General features: G+C 41.2%; 1 protein-coding gene and 1 pseudogene across 34 annotated transcripts in view; one reads left to right on the forward strand and one right to left on the reverse strand.

The window, feature by feature from the left end:
* The window catches only part of SYNE1 (spectrin repeat containing nuclear envelope protein 1), a 492,315-nt gene that overhangs the window by 159,665 nt on the left and 311,750 nt on the right, over positions 1 to 20,900 (reverse strand). For 21 of the 34 annotated variants that reach the window (XM_060419830.1, XM_060419826.1, XM_060419828.1 and 18 more), the window contains 4 exons: positions 14,792 to 14,959; positions 14,350 to 14,511; positions 4,956 to 5,162; positions 3,328 to 3,501 (listed from right to left, as the gene is read on the reverse strand). In XM_060419830.1, coding sequence (XP_060275813.1) covers positions 3,328 to 3,501; positions 4,956 to 5,162; positions 14,350 to 14,511; positions 14,792 to 14,959 — 711 coding nt within the window. The remainder of the gene's footprint in view (positions 1 to 3,327; positions 3,502 to 4,955; positions 5,163 to 14,349; positions 14,512 to 14,791; positions 14,960 to 20,900) is intronic. The other 13 variants (XM_060419839.1, XM_060419838.1, XM_060419837.1 and 10 more) reach the window with 1 other exon arrangement.
* Positions 10,042 to 14,045, forward strand: LOC121820232 (ferritin light chain-like; annotated as a pseudogene).

The following is a 20,900-nucleotide window of genomic DNA, read 5'->3' on the forward strand; positions in this document are numbered from 1 at the left end:
AGTGAAGACACCACATGATCGGCTCTTTGTGTCAATTTAAAAAGGACTCTTTTTTTTTTTTCAAAGAAAAATGTTTTAAAGGGAGTTTTTCCAGACTAGTGCTCTTTTACTTGATTTTTATTATTTTTGTCTTTTTTCTTGGCCATGTGACCTGGCATGTGGGATCCTAGATACTCATCAGGGATTGAACACGTGCCCCCTCCATTGGAAGGGTGGAATCTCACCCACTGGACCACCAGGGAAGTTCCCCTGTTTTTATCTAACACATTTTTAACTTCACATTTCTGAAAGTTTTCCTAAGAATTTCACATTCACTTTCTAGTGTTACAAGGATTTTTTCTAAAATGGAGGCTAAATCCAGGAAAGAAGTGAAAACAGTCTCCCCACTTCCCAAGTAAGATTTAAAACAAAAACCAAAAATAGAAAAACTAAAAAAGTCAACCAAAACAAATAACAGCCATATTATTTTCTACAGAAACTGTTCTGTTTTTCTATACCTTAAGTCTGAACTCTTTGAAATGTACTTTTTAGTTTATATTCAATTATATATTAATAAGAAAAGATTGTACAAAATCAGAATCACTACCATCAGCTTCTAAGAACATAAGTGACATCCCAAAACCTAGAAATAAAAGGAAGAGTGAAACTTTTCATGAAATGGGCCTAAAAGGATCATTTCCTGAGGATTACTTTTGAGGAATTAATATTCTGTGCAGGACTGCCTTTTCCATTAGGCATGGCTGTCACAGAACTGAAGGCCCCTAACACTTCAAGGGGCCCAAGAAAATGTCTTTCATTTCTTCTAAAACCAGAGGAAAAAATGATTATGATAATAATTAATATGTAATGATATCACCTCAGGCTTCCCAGGTGGTACAAGTGGTAAAGAACCCACGTACCAATCCAGGAGACATAAGGGATGTGGGTTCAATCCCTGGGTCGGGAAGATCTCCTGGAGGAGGGCATAGCAACTCCCCGCAGTGTTCTTGCCTGGAGAATCCCATGGACAGAAGAGGTTGGTGAGCTACAGTCCACAGGTTCGCAAAGAGTGGGACATGACTGAAGCAATTTAGCAGGCACCCACTATAATCTACCCTAGATTATATTAGCCTCTGTACCCAAAGCAGCTACAAAATACAAATATAACTTTTAGTATTTCTATAGAGGAAGAGAGGTTCGTGGAAACAAAGTACCCTGGGCCCCAAAAGTCATAACAGGACCCTAATTCCATATAATAGCCACAGCTATGATTATACTACTGGCTCAAATGCCAGATTTATTTGCATGAGGACCTATCACGTATTTGTGTGATTTCATAGGCTCTGAGTTTTGAAAAATATTGCCACTTCAATACTTTGAAGTATTGAAGTACCACTTCAATACTTTGTAAGAGTCCTGAAATATATTATCTCAACTATGCATCTCATGTATAACTATAAAAATAGAGATATCAAAAAGGAAGAGGTGGGAGTAATGATGAAACATAATTGTGAAATGCTAGTACATGTGGTAATTTCAAGTGCTAGAAGGCAATGCTAAAAATACATGTCTCTTTTCAGAAAAGTAACTTTAGAAAAGATGATATATTAAATAGAAAACACTGGCACATGGCTCTCTATTCTCTACCATCAAGGCAGAAATGCTTTGAAGACACATAAATAAATTGTCCACAGACTTCCCTGGTGGTCCAGTGGCTAAGACTCTGTGTTCCCAATGCACGGGGCCCAGGTTTGATCCTTGATCCAGGAGCTAGATCCCACGTGGTGCAACTAAGACCTAGCATGGCCAAATGAATAAATAAAATAGTTTAAGTTGTACAAAGAATTAAAAAACCTAAATTATAATAATTAATAGTAAAAAATCTAAATCATAAGGGATGATCAGAATGATATACTATGTATTAAGAAAAAAGATGGCATTCATAATTAATGGCTATGCATATTTCCTTCAGTCCCACATGTATGAAGTCACGTACACTGATATTTAACCTTGCAGATTAGACTGGGTTTTCTAGAGACTTGCTGGTTAAATGAAAAAGCTTTTAAAACAAACTTCACCCACCCATAGTGTAATGTCTACTATGATGATACTCTTTGAAGTCAATGACTGGTACAAGGGACTTCAGCATTTATTCTCTATGCTTTATACGTGTGCTTGGATGTTTCCATAATAAGGAGGTAAGAAAATAATATTACAGTAAAAACTTTGATGTCATGACCCCTTACATTAATTGCTAAAGACCACACATTGAGGAAGGAAATTCTCTGCCCCAGAAGACAACCTTCCCATGTTGAGTCTGCCTGCCTATAACGACAGTTTTGCCAAGTTTTCCAAGTAATATTTCTAAATTTAAACCAAAATTTCAACAGCCCACCTATTCTGTTGTTTATCCACAGTCACTGATGCTAATTCTGTGCAAAGGTACTTATACTCCTTATTAGCCACCAAAACAGATACTATCAATCTGACATGAGTTTGAGCAAGCTCCGGGAGATGGTGAAGGACCGGGAAACCTGGCATGCTGCAGTCCACAGGGTCGCGAAGAGTCGGACGTGACTGAGTGACTGAAAAACAAGTCTTTAAAAAAATGTCCTTCAGGAAGCTGAAAATTTTCTAAAGAGTAGATACTCTCGGTAAAATTTTCAAAAGACTAAGCCCACATCTGGATTTCATTTAAGCTTTTATAAGATATTGTTTTTCTCCTAAACATGTAAAGTATATGGATTGTGAAAAATCACATATCCATACCACAGTTCGTTACCATTATACTTTTCTGTAGTTAAAAAACATGTCTTGGGGGACCTTCCCTGGTGGTCCAGCAGTTAAGAATTGGCCTTGCAATGCAGGGGATGTGGGTTCGATCCCTGGTCAAGTGTGTGTACATGCGTACTCAGTCGTGTCTGACTCTTTGCAACCCTGTGGATTGTAGCCCGCCAGGCTCCTCTGTCCATGGGATTATCCTGGCAAGAATACTGGAGTGAGTTGCCATTTTCTCCTCCAGGGGCTCTTCCCAACCTAGGGATCGACCCTGTATCTCCTGTTGCTCAGGCATTGGCAGGCAGATTCTTTACCACTGAGCTACTTGGGAAGCCCCCTGAGATCCCTGGTCAGGGAATTAAAATCTCATGTGCTAAGGAGCAACTAAGGCCGTGTGCTATAATTACGGAGCCCACATGTTCCAGAGCCCATGCACCACAGCTAGAGAATCTGTACTCCCCAACGGAAGATTGTGCATGCTGCAACCAAGACTCAGTGCAGCCAATAACATGCATTTCTAAAAAGTCTGCCTAATGATGTTGGCATACTCCTCTGAGACCATTTTTGTACCTGGCAGTCCACTAACTGGGCCTCCATGTCCATGGGCTCCTTGGGTGACCCCAGGGCAATGTCCAGAGTGGCCTTCGTGCTCAAGAGCCAGTGGTCCAGCTGATCAGCTTCACAGCGATACCTGTGCAGGGCTTGCTCCTGTCTCTGTTCCTCCAGCTGATCGTTGAGTTTCTCCTGATGAATTAAGTAGGATGGAAGACAGATCATCCTGAGGCAAAATCACCAGGACTCAATGCATAGAGCAATGGTTCCCAGCCCTGACTGCACACCAGAACCACCTGTGAAACTTCAAAAACAATCCCCAGTGTTTAGACCACGGTACAGATCGGTAAATCAGAATTTCAGGAGGTGAGCCTCAGGATTAGTATTTTTTAAAAAACTCCTACAGTGATTGTATGCCTGGAGATATCCTTTCTTAAATAATACACCTGCAGAACAAGGCAGATGATGTGGATGACCGAAACCGGTCAATGGTGTAAGACAGTAGGCAACTTGACTTCAAAGTTTAGGAAACTGTAGGGTGTAGTGGGGACTATGGCAACCGAAGAACATACTTGGTTGAGCTAAAAGGGCAGAACCATGCAGTTTCAGGCAACTGATCTCCTACAGGAAGGAGTGGCCCAGTGCTGTCGCTTTCTAGAGCAAAGGCAAAACTTCAAAAACTTTGGATAGGTCTCTGAGGATTCTTTCCTGATGGCAAATAATCCTTTTTTTTTTTTTTTAAATCCAGGCCAATCACTTCATTTCACAACTCCACATGGGTTTCACAGAGTGACTGGGGACAATATCAATGAATTAAAAGGTTAATTATTAAGATACTCTAAGTATTTTACTTTAAAAGTTATTTTATCAAGAATCCATTATTTTTAATTAATTTTTATTAAATTGTTTAGAGATTAGAGTAGAAACACTGATTTAAAATTTCTCCAAAACAGGAAAATATATGGATACATGATTTGATCAGCTTTAAAACAGATAAAACTGGGAATATCCTATGTCCCTAACAATAGGACAAAGGTTAATTGAATTATGGTATAATCTGCAGCTAAATAAAATAATGTTAAGCAGATAGCAATAACTGATTTTGTGCTAGAGAAGCTGCCAGACCCTAGAGATACAAGGACACAGACACTTCATAGGATCACCAATATGAACAAAATAACTTATTTTTAACACGTATGGTAGTGTAGCTAACATTTATCTATTAAGTATTAAAGTTAACATGAGAACCAGAACTGCAAGAATATTCTCATGAATTAACGTGCTTGAATTGGCTTCCAGTGACTACGGATTTATTTTTCACAGCATTAGCAATGCTATTCATAAAAATGGTCTTATTTAAACATAGCAAACTATTATGCAAACCTTCTATAATTATTCCCCACAAAGGCTCTCCGCTGCCTCAGTTCTGCAGGCCTGAAATGAGTCAGAAACGGGTGAAAAGACACATTCATGGCTCCACACTGACTCAGAGCTCTATTCACGAGGCCCTGCACACACAATATACCGGCTTCTTTTGAGTGGGAAACCATAGACATGTCAATCACGTAAGTAGCTGGACATACTTGTCAACCCAACCCCAGAAGTTAATCTGGACGTGAGGGGCACCCCCCAGGGTGGCCTGTTACCTCCAGAAGTTGCCGTTTCCCGGATGCCTTCATCTTGATGGTGGACATTCGCTCCGCCAAGACGGTGAGCGTGGACTGCAGGGCCAGCTGCTCTGCTGGCTCGGACTCCGGGGACTCGGACACCAGCTCGTCCGCGAGGGCCGACTGCAGCTCGCTGATCTCCTCTTGGAGCATGAGAATCTCATCCATCAGAGCCTGAGGGAAAGACTGTGGAATCACACTCCTGTGTGCAGTTTTTCGCACTGAGGAATCGTGGCACTTAGCCAAGCTCACTTGGAAGTCATTTAACCAACAAATAGGGGGCCTTCTAACCTAAGTTTCAAAATGACATTGCCAGACTGAAAGTCAAGAAGTTTCTGACTTTAAGATCATCTGCATCAGTAACTTAAAGTTAATTAATCTGGGACAAACTAATTGATCTGGCTTTCAACAGGCTCGTCTCTAATCTGATGGGACGCGGCCGGGGTGAGGGTATGCGCAATTAATTCTGAGTCCACAATTTTGTGTTGAAAATAAAATTCATCACTTTCTTCCTCAACGTGACTCCTCCCACTCCAAATTTCCCTGAGTCTGGAACAAGGCTGCATTTTAATCGCAAACTCATATCATACAGACAGGAAGAATCTGTCACCTGCTTCTATGCCATTGCCCTCTCCTTACTTTTCTCCTCTTCCCAGGTCTAAAATTGGAAGCTTCTCAGGGCTTCTTTCTAGACCCTGTTTTCTCTCTTCACAATCTCTCCCAGGCCTTGTTCATTGCCAAGGCTTTAATTCCTTTCTCCCGCGGGACACTTAGGTAGGAGAACAAAATCTCCCACTCCAAAAGGTCTCTGGTACGCAGATTATTTTGAGCTGAGAACAATCAAGGCCCAGAAGACTCAGGAAAAAACTTGGACCTAACTACCTAAAGAATCTATCTTGGAGACATTTGCAAAGAATAGGAGTGGGTGTGGTGAGGGAAACTCTTATGCAGTCCAGTTTGCATCCCTCTGTCTCTGAATGGCCCAGCTAACACACGCTTCCCAAGCATTTGCTTTGTGTCTCTTTGGGCAGTTCATTTCTGTGTTAGACAAGAGCCCACTTTTAGACTCTGGAAGGGGTCCCCCTTCCTGCAATACAACTGCTTTCACCACCAAAACATCTTGTTTGTCTCCTCTGCTCCCACCTAAGTCACAACCAATTCCTTATCTGAATTGCTCTCATAGTCTACTGCGTGTAGTATCTGCTTAAACCCCTTTAAAAAGATAAATCAGATCCTCTCACTCCCTTGATTTATAATACTTTGTGGCTTCTTGCCTATGAAATAAAATCCAAACTCCTTACAGTATTCATGCATTCTCACACCTGGCTGCCCTTGGTACCAGGCTTCCTTCTTGCTCACCGCATCCTTGCCTTCAATCACTCCAGGATCCCCAGTGCTTTCTGCCTCACGGCCTTTGCACATCCTATTCTCTCAAAGTCTGGAATGCTCTTCTCCTCGCTCTCCTGAGATGGGTCTCTTCCTCCTTGGAGCCTTAAGTTAACTGCCTCATCTTCAGAGAGGCCTTTCATGACTGCTGCTGCTGCTGCTGCTAAGTTGCTTCAGTCATGTCCGACTCTGTGCAACCCCATAGACGGCAGCCCACCAGGCTCCCCCGTCCCTGGGATGCTCCAGGCAAGAACACTGGAGTGGGTTGCCATTTCCTTCTCCAATGCATGAAAGTGAAAGGTGAAAGTGAAGTCACTCAGTTGGGTCTGACTCGTCGTAACCCCATGGACTGCAGCCTACCAGGCTCTTCCCTCCATGGGATTTTCCAGGTAAGAGTACTGGAGTACTGGAGTGCCATTACCTTCATGACTACTCATTCAAAACACAAAACAAAATAAAACTCTATTGCTGTCTTTGAATAGCATCCTATTTCCTGTTTAACAGTCATCACAATCATACACTGTATTTCTCATTTTTGTGTGTGTTTTAAGATTTGCTCTTTAGCTGGAATCTTCTTTTTTTTCTTCATTTTTGTGGCTGTGCCATGCAGCTTCCCCAACCAGGGACGGAACCCATGCTCTCTGGAGTGAAAGCACAGAGTCTTAACCATTGGGCTGCCAGGGAAGTCCTTAGCTAGAATCTTGACAGGAGAAATTCTTATTTGGGATTTCAATGATGCATTAGGAAAAAAAACAAAGCCCTTCCACAGGAGGGACAATCATGACCCAAGTAAAGAATCACTGATTTTATAGTTGCCAATATTTCATAGTTTGCAGTATAACCCTACTTGCATGATTCCCATCTCTTCCGCAGGCTTTGCTGGAGGCCGAGTGCCTCCTCAGAGTGGGCTGTCAAGAGATATTAAAACCAAAAAACAGACCCTCTTTTTTCCCTAATATCAGGATGTTATCATGTCCAACGGCCATTTAAGTAAACTATGATACTGAAATCTGTATATACATCTAGAAAAGAGCAGACAGTAAGTGTATAGTTCTGTGAATTCTCACAAACTGTATTACTCATGTTCCTGCACCCAGACTGAGAAAGTGAACTTTCCCAGGACTCTGCAGTCCCCTTGGTCTTCATTCTGTTACAGACTTCCTCCTTTCCAGAGATTACCATGGGGCAGACCTGCAAAGCCACAGATGCTTCTGTCTGGTTTTGAGCTCTCCAGAAATAGAGTCTCTCCTGATGTACTGTTCTGTGTCTGGCCTCTCTCACTCCCTCCAAGACTGTGACTATGCAGGCAGAAAGAGCTGACCCTTTTCAGGGTTGCATTGTATTCCACTGTCTCCTAGCCTTTCTAGCGGTATCTCATCACAGCTTTAATTTCCATCTCCCTGATGACTTTCCTGATGGCTCAGATGGTGAAGAATCTTCCTGCAGTGCAGGAGGCCCAGGTTTGATCCTTGGGTTGGGAAGATCCCCTGAAGAAGGGAATGGCAGCCCACTCCAGTATTCTTGCCTGAAGAATTCTGTGGACAGAGGAGCCTGGAAGGCTACTGTCCATGGAGTCACAAAGAGTCGGGCATGTAGTGTGAGGGGTTTCTGGCTTCTAATTCTGTTCCACTGACTCATGTGGCGTTTTTGTTAATATAACACTCTCAAAATTATTATAGCTTTATGTCTCACTATCATTCTTCAGTTTTATTCATCTTCTTCAAGGCTGTCTTGGTGATTCTTAACTCTTTTCCTTTTCAATATATTTTCATACATTTGCAATATATTTTAGAATTATCTTATCAATCTCTACCAAAGAACTTGCTAGGGTATTTTCATAGGATTGTAATAAATTTACAGACTATTATTGCTTGTTATACATTCAAAATGCTTTTCATCCAGTAAGTTATTTTCTCTTATTTTATAATCATTTTTGGTACTTGATTGCCAAAAATATAAAATTCATATCATTTGGTCTGTTTCAAGGGTTTCTCCATAACTAGACTGACCTATTGTCCTTTTTTTTTGCACTGATTCTCTGTACAAGATGAGCCCCCTTTGCTAGTGCACACCACGTCCACTCTCACTCCCTCATTCTATGCCTTTCCTCACATGTTTAATAGTGCCTCTACCCACTCCTGTTACTATTCCAAACTTTCAAAATCCTTGCTTTCCCAACAGATCTGTTAGAGTCTCCTTTCATTTACCTCCCACCACTGTAACACAGTCATCTCATTGGGATATGTACAACGTGCTGGTAATTCACTTCACCCCCTAAATCATATGTTAATGAAAAAGTCTATTTCAGCTGTGAACACAGTAGGCGCTCTGCATATCTAGTTGAATTAATTCCAATTCATTACGGACAAAACAGGTATCTGAATCATAAAGCAACCAGAAAAAAAAAATAATAAAGCTCCCTCATTCATTTAATCTCAGTGGATTTGACCAATAAAGTATAGAGTGAAGTGAACTACTTCCTTTTCAAACTCGCAGTGTTGTAAAGCAGCTATCTGAATGTCCTAAAGTAAGGGATAAAGGAATTAGGAATCCTAGAACTGCTAATTTCCATACTGTTGGAGTCAAGCCTCTCTGTCCATGCTTCAGTTTACTCTCAGGGGAGAGTGGATATTTTGGGAAAGGTTGTTAAGTTTTAACTTCAAGACCCACTAGCCAAACTTACCGGGAGATGGGATTTCCTTTTGCAGTGATGTAAATGTTTTAAAACCAGATAGAGGGGGGTGATTGTATGACACTGTAAAAGAACTAAAAGTCACTGAACTGTACACTTTAAAATGTGATGTGAACTTCACTTCAATAAAAAACAAAAAAATCCAGCAGTTGAACATGTCTTTGATCTGTAACTCGTTCCAGCTGGTGGCCAGCTGCTTCCTTCCCTACAGCACCTGACTCAAAACTAAGGAGAGGAGATGAAATGTTCCTCTTTGTGTTTCTAACTTGTGTTTACAAGGAGGGCATGTGTATGATCAGTCTGGGTTAAAGTACCATGGGCTTTTCTAAACTGACTCTGGGGAGAACACGGAGTGCACGTCTGGTTCAACAAGTAAGGTGAACATGAATTTCATTGTGACTTTCATAACTGTCCACACCAGCTCAGTCCATCTCAAACTTTGAGCAGTTACATATATTAAACAGAACCAAAATAACCTCAGAGCTCTGCCTCCAAACCACCCTGGATTCAGGAGGCAAAGATAACATACACCCACAAAGGATTAGCTGCCCATGATAATGAAGGTCCCGTAACACGTGGAATAGCCACAAGTCAGCTCATGAACTGCACTGATGACTCCAAATTAAACCTGTTGTTCAATTTCAAGAGGGTAACAGGAAAGGCACAAGACTCCATCCAAATTCAATAGATTTAGACAGGTGTTTAGAGGAAAAGCATAGGAATTAGAATAGCTCTTTAAATTACTCTTTACATTAGAATAGCTCTTTAAATTAGAATAGCTCTTTACATTACTTCCAAGAGCATGTTGGGGAAAAGAAAAAAATTGAAGTATTTTTATTAACTTTTGGAAAGTACAAAAATCATATTGGCCCCTCTTACCCACATTCCATTGGACTTTATTTAAAAAGAGTAATTCTTGAAGTGCGCTCAACAGTCCCACAGATCTGTCTCTTGCTTCAACAGTGCTTGGATGGAACAGATCCAGGGATGGCCCTTGCCCCAGCCTCTGACCACCCTCCAACCTTCTTTCCAGTTGCAACCTTTGGCATCAGCCACTCAGCTGTCCACTATCACCGGGACCAGCCACCATTTGTTGAGCTTAACTCCTTATTAACGATCAACCATGAGCTCTCAGTGTGTCAGGATTATTCCACTCAGGTGGAGGCTGCCGTTCACTGCCTGGTTAACATGCATCTGCGGGTCTCCTACACCTCCCTCTCTCTGGACTGCTATTTCGACCGTGACGATGTGGCTCTGGAGGGTATGGGCCACCTTCTCCTGCGAATTGGCCAAGGAGAAGGGTGAGGGTGCAAAGCATCTCTCTTTATTGGTCAAATCCACTGAGATCACTGCCGTACAAAATCAGTACGGCAGCCACCACCTCTTTCTGGATGTGCAGAAGCTGTCTCAAGATGAGTGGGGGTAAAACCCAGGATGTTAGGGAAGTGGCCTTTCTCACAGAGAAGAACCTGAGCCAGGCTCTTTGGGATCTGCATGGCCTGGGTTCTGCCCACGCAGACCCCCACATCTGTGACTTGCTGGGGAACCACTTTCTAGATGAGGAGGTGAAACTCATCAAGAAGATGGGTGACCAGCTGACCCACCTCCACAGGCTGGCTGGTCCCCAGGCTGGGTTGGGCAAATATGTCTTTGAAAGGCTCACCCTCAAGCACAACTAGGAACTTCTGGAGACCAGTGGCCATTGAGAAGCCCCCCTAACGTCAGGGCTGCCTGAAACCCCTCTCTGCAGCCACTAGGCAGCTTTTTAACACTCTGGAGCCCTCTCTCAAGCCATGGACCAAAGGGAAACGATAAAGTGTTTTTGCAGCATCAAAAAAAAAAACAAAAAAACTAGAGTAATTCTATCATATCTTAGGATTTTTTAAGTATCATTCCAGAAGCCAAAAACCAATTTAGATATTATGATACCATTAGCTTTCCATGTAGGCAGCATTGTCCCAGAATTTGCAGAATTTAGGTACAGACAGCAAAAGTTAGCAAAAGTAGGTCAGATGGAAAATGTTAGATTTGTGGTGATACAAGAAATTATACATTCTTTATATTTCCTTCCCTCTCCTTAGAGCATTAATATACTTGTTAAGTTCAAATGATGGGTAAGCACTGAATTAGAATTACATCTCCTCTGTTAGCATCACCACTCTCAGTTTAGAAAGGGATGAAAATCATGTGGTTGGCCTTAATGACAAGAAAAGTCACAGGATAGTTTCTAATTTATGACGCTTAGCATTAATGTGCAATTTTGAGTTTTCACCATTAGATCCCTTAAACAAAATAATAATTCTGCTCTACATTCAGTCTGTGTGTGTTTTCATACTAATGCCTGAGAGGCAGGGCGATGCTGGTGATTGGGAGTTAATTTGAATCTTAATTATGAACTCTGGAAGGTCAAGGCAGACCACCAGGATCCTACTTTCAGTTAATAAATGCTGTGGGACCCACTGAAGGGTCTTTGAGAGCTGTAGTCTGTCACCTGGGACACAAGAATGATGAGCCCTGAACAAACACAGTGATCTTCAGAAAGTACCTGAAAGCAGAGAGAGTCAAATTTTGTAAACCCTCTTTTGGGACACTGACTAAGCCTGTGACACTTAGATTCACTCTAATCAAGTCTTTGGACAACTTATCTTCAATACTTTTTGTGCATGCGTGCTGAGTTGCTTCAGTCATGTCTGACTCTGTGCAACCCTATGGACTGCAGCCTCCCAGGCTCCTCTGTCCATGGGATTCTCCAGGCAAGAATACCAGAATGGGTTGCCGTGCTCTCCTCCAAGGGATCTTCCTGACTCAGGGATGAAACCCACGTCTCTTACGTCTACCTGCACTGGCAATCAGGTTCTTTACCACTAGCGCCACCTGGAAAACTCCCTAATCCTTTTCGGTTGCTTAAAAGAAGCTGTAATCACATGTACCCCAATGTTCATCGCAGCACATTTTATAATAGCCAGGACATGGAAACAACCTAGATGTCCATCAGCAGATGAATGGATAAGAAAGCTGTGGTACATATACACAATGGAGTATTACTCAGCCGTTAAAAGAATACATTTGAATCAGTTCTGATGAGATGGATGAAACTGGAGCCAATTATACAGAGTGAAGTAAGCCAGAAAGAAAAACACCAATACAGTATACTAACACATATATATGGAATTTAGGAAAATGGCAATGACGACCCTGTATGCAAGACAGGAAAAGACACAGATGTGTATAACGGACTTTTGGACTCAGAGGAGAGGAGAGGTGGGATGATTTGGGAGAATGGCATTCTAACATGTATACTATCATGTAAGAATTGAATCGCTAGTCTATGTCTGACGCAGGGTGCAGCATGCTTGGGGCCGGTGCATGGGGATAACCCAGAGAGATGTTATGGGGAGGGAGGTGGGAGGGGGGGTTCATGTTTGGGGACACATGTAAGAATTAAAGATTTTAAATTTTAAAAAATAAAAAACTGAAAAAAAAAAAAAAAAAAGAAGCTGTAATCAAATGCATGGATGTTCTCTGGCTAGTACAGGTACAGTGAAGCGTTGGAGAGCTGGGGGGCAGACAGAGCCCTGGGAAGCATACTAGGGCCACCCAGAGATCCCCCTCAGGTGGAAATGAAGTGGATGTTGACAATTACAAAACCAAGGTATCAGTTAAAAAGGACTATGGTGCTCACGGGGACGCAGCAGGGTAGTAACAGAGACCTAAGTCCCTGACTGTCCTTGTGATCAGCTTGATCCTAGCAAACAAAGGTTAGTTTTAATTTTGTATTTTTATAGCACCCTCCCTAAGCCAAATGGACTGTGGGTGATTTTAAGACAGCAGAAAGACCCACAGACGGTCATTTTACCAAAACAAGGCCTGTAAAAATGGATGCTGTACACTCTGATGTCTATCTTAAGAAGCTACAAGAATGTCAAAAACCCGAAACCACTATTTCTCAATACTGTCTCTAGATGAAATGTTTTCACTTTTGTGTTAATACTTCAAGGCCCTTTATTGTAAAATAGTACAATTTTATCTTGGACTATACATATAAACAGGCAATGTATACCAAGGTTACCGTGGGTTCCAAAACTTTTTATAAAGATATTAAGTAAAGATAGAGTACAAAGTTTCATTCTTAGAGCTGACAAATTTCCCAGTCTTTATTTGATAGACACATATATCATAATACACTTTCACAGCTCTAAATTAGCATCTAAAAGTATCTCTCTTTCCCTCTGCCTTTGATAGGGTTGTTATATGCTTCTGAGATCTGGTCAGGGGCAGGCAACATTTGCCTGCACCATGGTGACTGAATTTAGGTGACTGTACACCTCAGTATCTTAGACTCAGTTACGCATGAATAGTAATCTGATAATGTTGCTAAAGCATTAACCAGACCTTAACCTATGCACTTAGCATGCATTATAAAGTGATGCATTTCTAACAGCATCTGAGCTAGGTTAATGTAATCATCTCATCTCTGCTTCTCACCTAAAGCGGAAGCATCATCCAGTGTACCTTTTTTCTTTTTTTCCCAGTGTACCTTTTAACAAATGATTGAAGTCTGGGACAACCACAGGATTATAACTTGGAAACCCTTTTTCTTCAACTGCTTCTTTGCCTGCTGAAGTCTCAGAGCTATTCTAAGTGATAAGAAGGTACCAGGTACACACTCAGTTGCTCAGTCATGTCTGACTCTTTGTGACCCCTAAGACTGCAGCCCACCAGGCTTCTCTGTCCATAAGATTCTCCAGCAAGAGTACTGAAGTGCATCGCCATGCCCTCCTCCAGGGACACACTGGCTAAGTTTCTTTAAACAACTCACTGGAAGTCCAGTGGTTAGGACTCTGTGTTTCCACTGCAGGGGGCACAGGTTTGAACCCTGGTCAGGAAACTGAGATCCCATAGGCTGGGCAGTGCAGCCAAAAAGGATAAATTCATTAATTTAATAATAATAAAAAAAACAATACCCAGAGAGGGTAGATGTGGGGTGCTTTTCATTCTTATGATAATAGTTCAAAACAAAATAAAAATAATGTGGCAACAATAAGGAAAGACAGTTTATGTAACAATAAAGGTAAAAAGCAACACCAATGCCTGAATTTCTTTCTTCCCCCCTTAGATCCCTCCCTGAAGCAATGATGGAAACAAAACCACCACTTGGAATCTTGCTGACTCTGTAACAGTTGACACAGTGAAACATGCCAGCTTGCTCTCTTATGCACCAGCTTGACCAGTCAGTCATAAATAAGGGTGCACCAGTTTGATCAAGCAGGAAGCTGAAGTCATGGCTGTTCTTACCTGATGTTCGGCCATCTGGCTCTCGGGACTCCTGCCCTGCTCCAGACTCTCACTGAGTTTCATCTCGATGGCCTCCATTTTCGTGGAGATGGACTGGAGGGAGTCCTGGTACTTCTGCTGGCGTTCCAAGGCTTCATAGAGTGTGCGCTGCTTCTCGCTGATCTAAAGAAGAAAAGGGATATTACCAAATGGTTCCCACCCCTTATCTTCTAGATTACGACATTTCTTTCCTCACTGCTTTACCTCTGTGACTCAACAGAGGCTATTCAACTGTACATGGGATGTGTAAACATCAGGCATTTCTTTCATAAGACAATCACTAAGGAAATCTGATGCCTTGCGTGTGTGGTCAGTTGTGTCCGACTCTTTGCGACCCTAGGACTGCAGCCCGCCAGGCTCCTCTGTCTCGTGGGCTAAATAATCCCACATTTGGCAGACTTACCACATTCTTTAAGGTTTCCCAAGAGCGCTGCAAATCATCCAGCTTCGCAGTAGCAGAAGGCTCCAGGCCTGGTTCATAGAGCTCTTGGGGTGGCAACGTGCTGGGGGGAACCTTGGCAGCATCGGTCTGTAACCTCTCAGGAGATAAGGCTTGGTAATAAGCGATGTCCTGTGAGAGCAAGGTACAGTGTTAGATTCAAGAGGAAGACAAAACTTAGGTCACTGTGCTTGTCATGCAGAGGAAAGTTTTAGGATGCATACCTGGCCCTGGGGGCTACAACTACTATCAAAGTTAGTAAACTCTTGCGATAAGAAGGTCATATCACAGCACACTGTAGTTGCTTTCAAATTTTGATTCATATAAAAAGCAATTTACCAATATTTCAAGTTGCCAAAACTCATTCCTATTTTATATTTGGCAAAATTAAAATACAAAGAATTTAACTGGTATACACACTTTTATTAACCAGATTGATTTTATTATTTTATTGATTTTATTGATATTAACCAGACTGATTAACCAGAAAAAAGGAGAATCTAAATGATGTATTTCCTAAAATGTTGATGAATGTTCATCAGTTTTGAATAACTTTTAAAAACCTTTGATTTAAATACATTTAAATCTCTGAAAAGTTTTTTTTTCAGCTATAGCCAGATTTTCAATATTTGAGTTCTCTATTCACAGAAATTAATTTAAATGTTGATAAGTTATTTAAATATGTCTTAATTAAACATGTTAATACATATATTACTTAAATTATAAATATATTAATATTTAATAAGGGGACATGTAATAGGGAGGTTAAAACTACTCTAAGAAACAAATAATAAAGAGGTTTTCTTCTATTCAATTCCTGGAAGAACACAAGAAACAAAGTGGATGCTGAAACAGGAGGCTTTTGAATTTTTTATTTCTTGGGCAATAAGTAATTTTATTAGTATTGATAATAGAATTTACTATATCAAGATACATAATTCATATGCTTTTAATTGTTTTTATGGTTGTGTATCTATATATTTATAGAAATTGAAGGGAGTACTGTTTATATTGTGGAAAATACTATTATAAATTTCACTACTTCACAGTTGCACTATTTAAGATCAAAAACCTGAGCCTTATTGATGATAATGTCTTGGTAAAAAGTACTGAAGGCCCCAGATACCTGGGAAAAACCAAGGCAACATCAGGAAGGAGCCTGGTGTCTTGGGGTCAATACTAGGGCAGAGGCAGGGTCATATAGTAGAATGAATTCAGACAGGAGTCTGACACTGGAGGAATCAGGACACCTGAGACCCCAGGTGAAATTCACCTCCTAAGTAGCTAGAGAATTGGATCCTCACAGCTCAGTTAGTAAATCATCTGCCTGCAATGCAGGAGACCCAGGTTCGATTCCTGGGTCGGGAAGATCCCCCGAGAAGGAAATGGCAACCCACTCCAGTATTCTTGCCTGGAGAACCTGATGGACAGAGAAGGGCTACAGTCCATCGGAGCTGTCCACTGGTGGGCTACAGTCCATGGGGTCACAAGAATCCGACATGACTGAGCGACTAAACCACCCCCACCACCATGGAAACGGAGCAGGTCACTCACGTCTTGTGCATGGACTCCCTCATCTGCACAACCCTGGGTGGATTCGAGGATTAAATAAAGTGATATCTGAGTGGCCGTGAGACCCTCTACCATCTTCTTCTTATTGCTGAGGTCTCCAGGTAAGTCCTCCACATTTATCGATGACACTGGAGCACGGAGACTGGTTCCTTTTCATCCCTAACCCTGTCACTCATCTTGAGCAGATCATCTTGTTATTTCAAGTCCCTGACAAACTTATATCCATCCATCCATCCTCGCCCACGTGCCCTCTTTGAACATGATAGGCTGTCATCACTGAACTGATTCACCCTGAGTATATTTCTGACTAAGTGATGTAAACCATTCTCTTGCCAACAGCTGTGTTTCCTTCGCCCCTTTAAGTTCTGCTTCAACCACTTGGAAAACCCCAACTCTGACTCAATCCAACTTTTCCTTACAGAATGCATGTGTGTGTGCACACGTGTACACACACACAAATTGGGATATTTCTGCAACTTCTCAAATTTTCAAAGGTCTGTCTATATTCAGACTCACCTCTATTTCACTCTTTCTAGTCCTTTTGAGTAAAGATAATGCTCTCACCTACCCCTACAGCCCCACCCACCTTCCCTTTCTCAAGGATCTTGGTTCATTGATATCTACTCCATCTCCATTGACCTTCCCCTTAGCATATAAACAAATCTTTTCCATCTGAAAACACCTACACACAGCCTTCTTTGTTTTTTTCTTTTAGGGTATCATATATTAGAAAGTTCTACAAATCATAACATAATGACTCATTACACACAGATACAATTTGCACACACGTTTGTAACCATCGTTTTCTCCCTTTTGCTTCATAATTCAGTTTCTGAAGATGGCAGTTTACATTTGATATGTTCACCCGTCCGCTTCTAAATACCCAACTGAGCCTTGATTCTAGTGACTCCATTAAAAGTGCTCTGGCCATAATCATCAGTGGCTGTTTTCTGTGATATAAAATGATTATTTTTTGAATCTTTTCTTGCCTGGTTTCTCACTGGAATTCGGTACCACTGATCATCCCTCCTTGGAAAAGACTTTCCTTTTACCCTCTCTGTTCTCCTCCTACCTCTCTCGTCATTCGGTCTTTCTCTTTTGTTCTGTGCACTCATTCTTAAACACTGCTATATTTATGAGCTCCAGACTCACATAATGAGTTATACAAGTTGATCCCAAAGTCTCTTCAAACTCAATACTTGCAAAAACAAAACAAACCAACCAACCAAAAAAACCACATGGAGGATAAGAAATGGATTTAGGAAAAATGATGACGTTTTGTCCATCTTTCAATGAAAGGATGACGTTTTATCCATCTTTCTAATCATCTCATTTGGGATTTATTCTCCATTCCTTGTCTCCCTGACCACCATTGCGCATGTAAGGATGAAGTTCTATACCTTTGCCACAGCACAGGTTGGGTTCAAGTTCAAGTTCACGTTATAGCGACAACTTCCTAACTCTCAGGTTGCAAACTGGCGGCCTGCAGGTTGCCTCTAGCCTGCATTTATTTAGCTTGGCTTATACAGTGTTTTAAATCGTTTAGAATTTCTCTTCAACCAGAAAAGGAGCTTTTGTAAGAATCCCGATTCATGGCTTCCCCTGTGAACCGGAAGCCAGGTAAGACAGGATTCCACGTTCATGTGCCCACAGTAATTCTAAGAGAGGAAAGGCTGCCTAGTTCACGTGGGGAGGCTCTGTCAGGGCCCCACAGCCCCCCTGCCTGTTTCTTTCATTTACATCATCAGTAAATGACTGGTGACCAGTCATCAGTCTGAGTGTGTAAACTTTTGTCCCTCACTCACTTCCCTGGCTCTGGATGTGTCCATCACCACCCTCCTGTCTACACTGATACTGAAGAATCTGTTCTAAAGCTCATTTCTATGCAGAGCTTCTAGTTAAATTCCTTCAGTGGTTAACTATTAGCTCCTGGACAAAGTTCAGATTCTTTTCGTGTGGCATCAGGGTGTGTTTCCTATATCCCCCTCAGCTTCATTTCTCCCCCCACCTCCTTCTCCAAATCTATGCTTCTCCCCTTATACTGATGTTATTTGCAGTTGCCTTGCTAGGCCATTTTCCTTCCTGCTGCATGAAAAAGCTTCCTATATGTGCTTCTTCCTGCCTGAAAGACTTCTCACTCCAGAGCACTCCAACTGTGCATGACTTATACTACTTTAAAACTAAAGGGGGGAGTCCTCGACCCGCTGAACTCCAGCCTTGTGTAGGAACTTACCCTGTGTCCTTCCTTCACATTCTGCTTCCCACCCTCATAGCACTTGTCCCACTCCACGGTCACCATGTGCCTGCTCTCACACAGACTATGAGTTCCTTAAATACTGTGCAAGTGGCTGAATCTGAGCATACCATGGAGTGTCTGGCAGATAACAAGCAAGTATATACCTTCATTGGGCTTCCCTGGTGGCTCAGCGATAAAGAATCCACCTGGAATGGAGGAGACTTGGGTTTAATCCCCAGGTCAGGAAGATTCCCTGGAGAAGGAAATGGCAAGCCACTCCAGTGGAGAATCCCATGGACAGAGGAGCCTGGTGGGCCACAGTCCATGGGGTCACAAACAGCCAGACACATCTTAGCAACTAAACAACAATAACATATATGTTCATAAAAAATTGTATATGTAAAAGCACTTTTTTTTTTTGTTTTTGCTGCACTGCATGGCATATAAGATCTTCTAACCTCCTCAACCGGGAATCAAACCCACATCTTCTACACTGAAAATGGAGAGTGTTAAACACTGACCACCAGGGACGTTCTCTAAAAACACTTTTTTAAACTCTATTATTTTGCTTACACGGATGGTATTAATAGTACTATGAGTGCCCGTAAGGAAAAGCAAAAAGTTGTTTTGATATAAAAATTTTAAATACTCTATTATAAATAATGAAGGCCCAAACGAATAAAATGAAATAAATTTGTTACCAAAAAATCTGTTTTCTGGCTTCTGTGTCTCAAATTTCTTAAAATAATTTGAAAATATCACCTTTTATAGATTAATAATTTGCATCTATTTGAGGACTACATAGATTTAATAAAATAAATTGATCAGTTCTATAAGTAACTGCTAAATACGTTATAGTGAGGACTCACCCCCAGAAATATCTCTTGTTGGTTACATGTCTACATTAAAGGAGTTATTATCTAGCAGATTCCTAAGGAATTAAATTTGGAAACTGCTACATTTTGATTCCTTTTCCAGTCTAAAATGTGCTTTCACAATCCACATCGCATTTAACTTTCACAATGTGGTGAATTAAGTAGCAGCACTGCTTCCCATTACAAATGAAGGACTTTCCAGGTACATGCAGCTTAGCAGAAGAGCTGGGATCCATCCCCAGCTTTTAAACTGGAGACAGGGATTCTACTTACTACAATACTGCTCTTTTCAAACTTCTACTTTCTTCAACTCTTCCGAGGAGGAGCCCAAGTCTTGGCTTGCTTTTAATAGGATCAAGAATCCTGCAGCAAAGTCTGGGGATGTCTCTTTATTTCTCGCCTCAAGTAAACTAAACCGCTATCACATTTCGGCTAATAACTACCGTCAGGGACAGAACACACTGACTGGGGAGATCAGTGAGTTATATAATGGAGATCTACTTACAGAAGTAGCAAGCACAGTCTTTTTTTTTAACAGCTGCGATTTTATAAAGCAGTTATATTTGGCCTTTTCCTTGAAACAGCTGTGTACATTCTGTGCAGTGTTTTGAGTCTGCAAACTGGAACTTATGGGAATTCTAAACGCTTTCCTCAGCTTCAAGAGAGAGTTTTATAAATGCAGGCATCACTGGCCATGTTGCAGTATTTGTTCATTTTCCTCTGACTTACATCACTTGACAAGAATTGCATGTGGCTGGAATGACGGGGTCAATTTGTTTGAATAACACCAAGCATAACACTTTTGCTTTCTAACAACTTCCTGGGAGTAAAGTTGTCTGACATGAAAGAAATAAAGATCTTTTTCCCCTAATTTATATAATACTATGTCAGGTTAATATTAAAATTTAAATCAAAGTTTTCCTGTGATTTGGGAGGGGGGTTAAAATGGGATTAAGACAAAGTATAATTTTGCTCATAATTTGGGGATTTGATTGAGCTTGACAGTTAAAGCAATTGTAATGAAAATGCTTGCATATAATATCATTTACAGAAGACTTTCACCTGTACAAAGAAAGACACTTCGTAAGATGCAGCACTGAGATTTATAATTTTAGAAGAGGGATATTCTTTCCATAGTGTTAGTCCAACAGTCAGTGTTCACTGTTCAATTTGGAAATTTTAAGAACATTAAACCCATCGTATAGGATACATTTTCTTACACAGTAAAAAGCTGACTCTAGCCATATTTCTATGATTCTAATGACATCTGCGGCCACAGGGAAGAACACATCGTCAAAGAATGAGTAATTCATATTTTAAAATCAGAATTTGGAGAACAATTTCCCAAATCCTCCAGAACACCGTGAACTTCTCCTTTTTTAAAATTTCC

The sequence above is a fragment of the Ovis aries genome, chromosome 8 (assembly GCF_016772045.2).
Source record: "Ovis aries strain OAR_USU_Benz2616 breed Rambouillet chromosome 8, ARS-UI_Ramb_v3.0, whole genome shotgun sequence".
Lineage (NCBI taxonomy): Eukaryota > Metazoa > Chordata > Mammalia > Artiodactyla > Bovidae > Ovis > Ovis aries.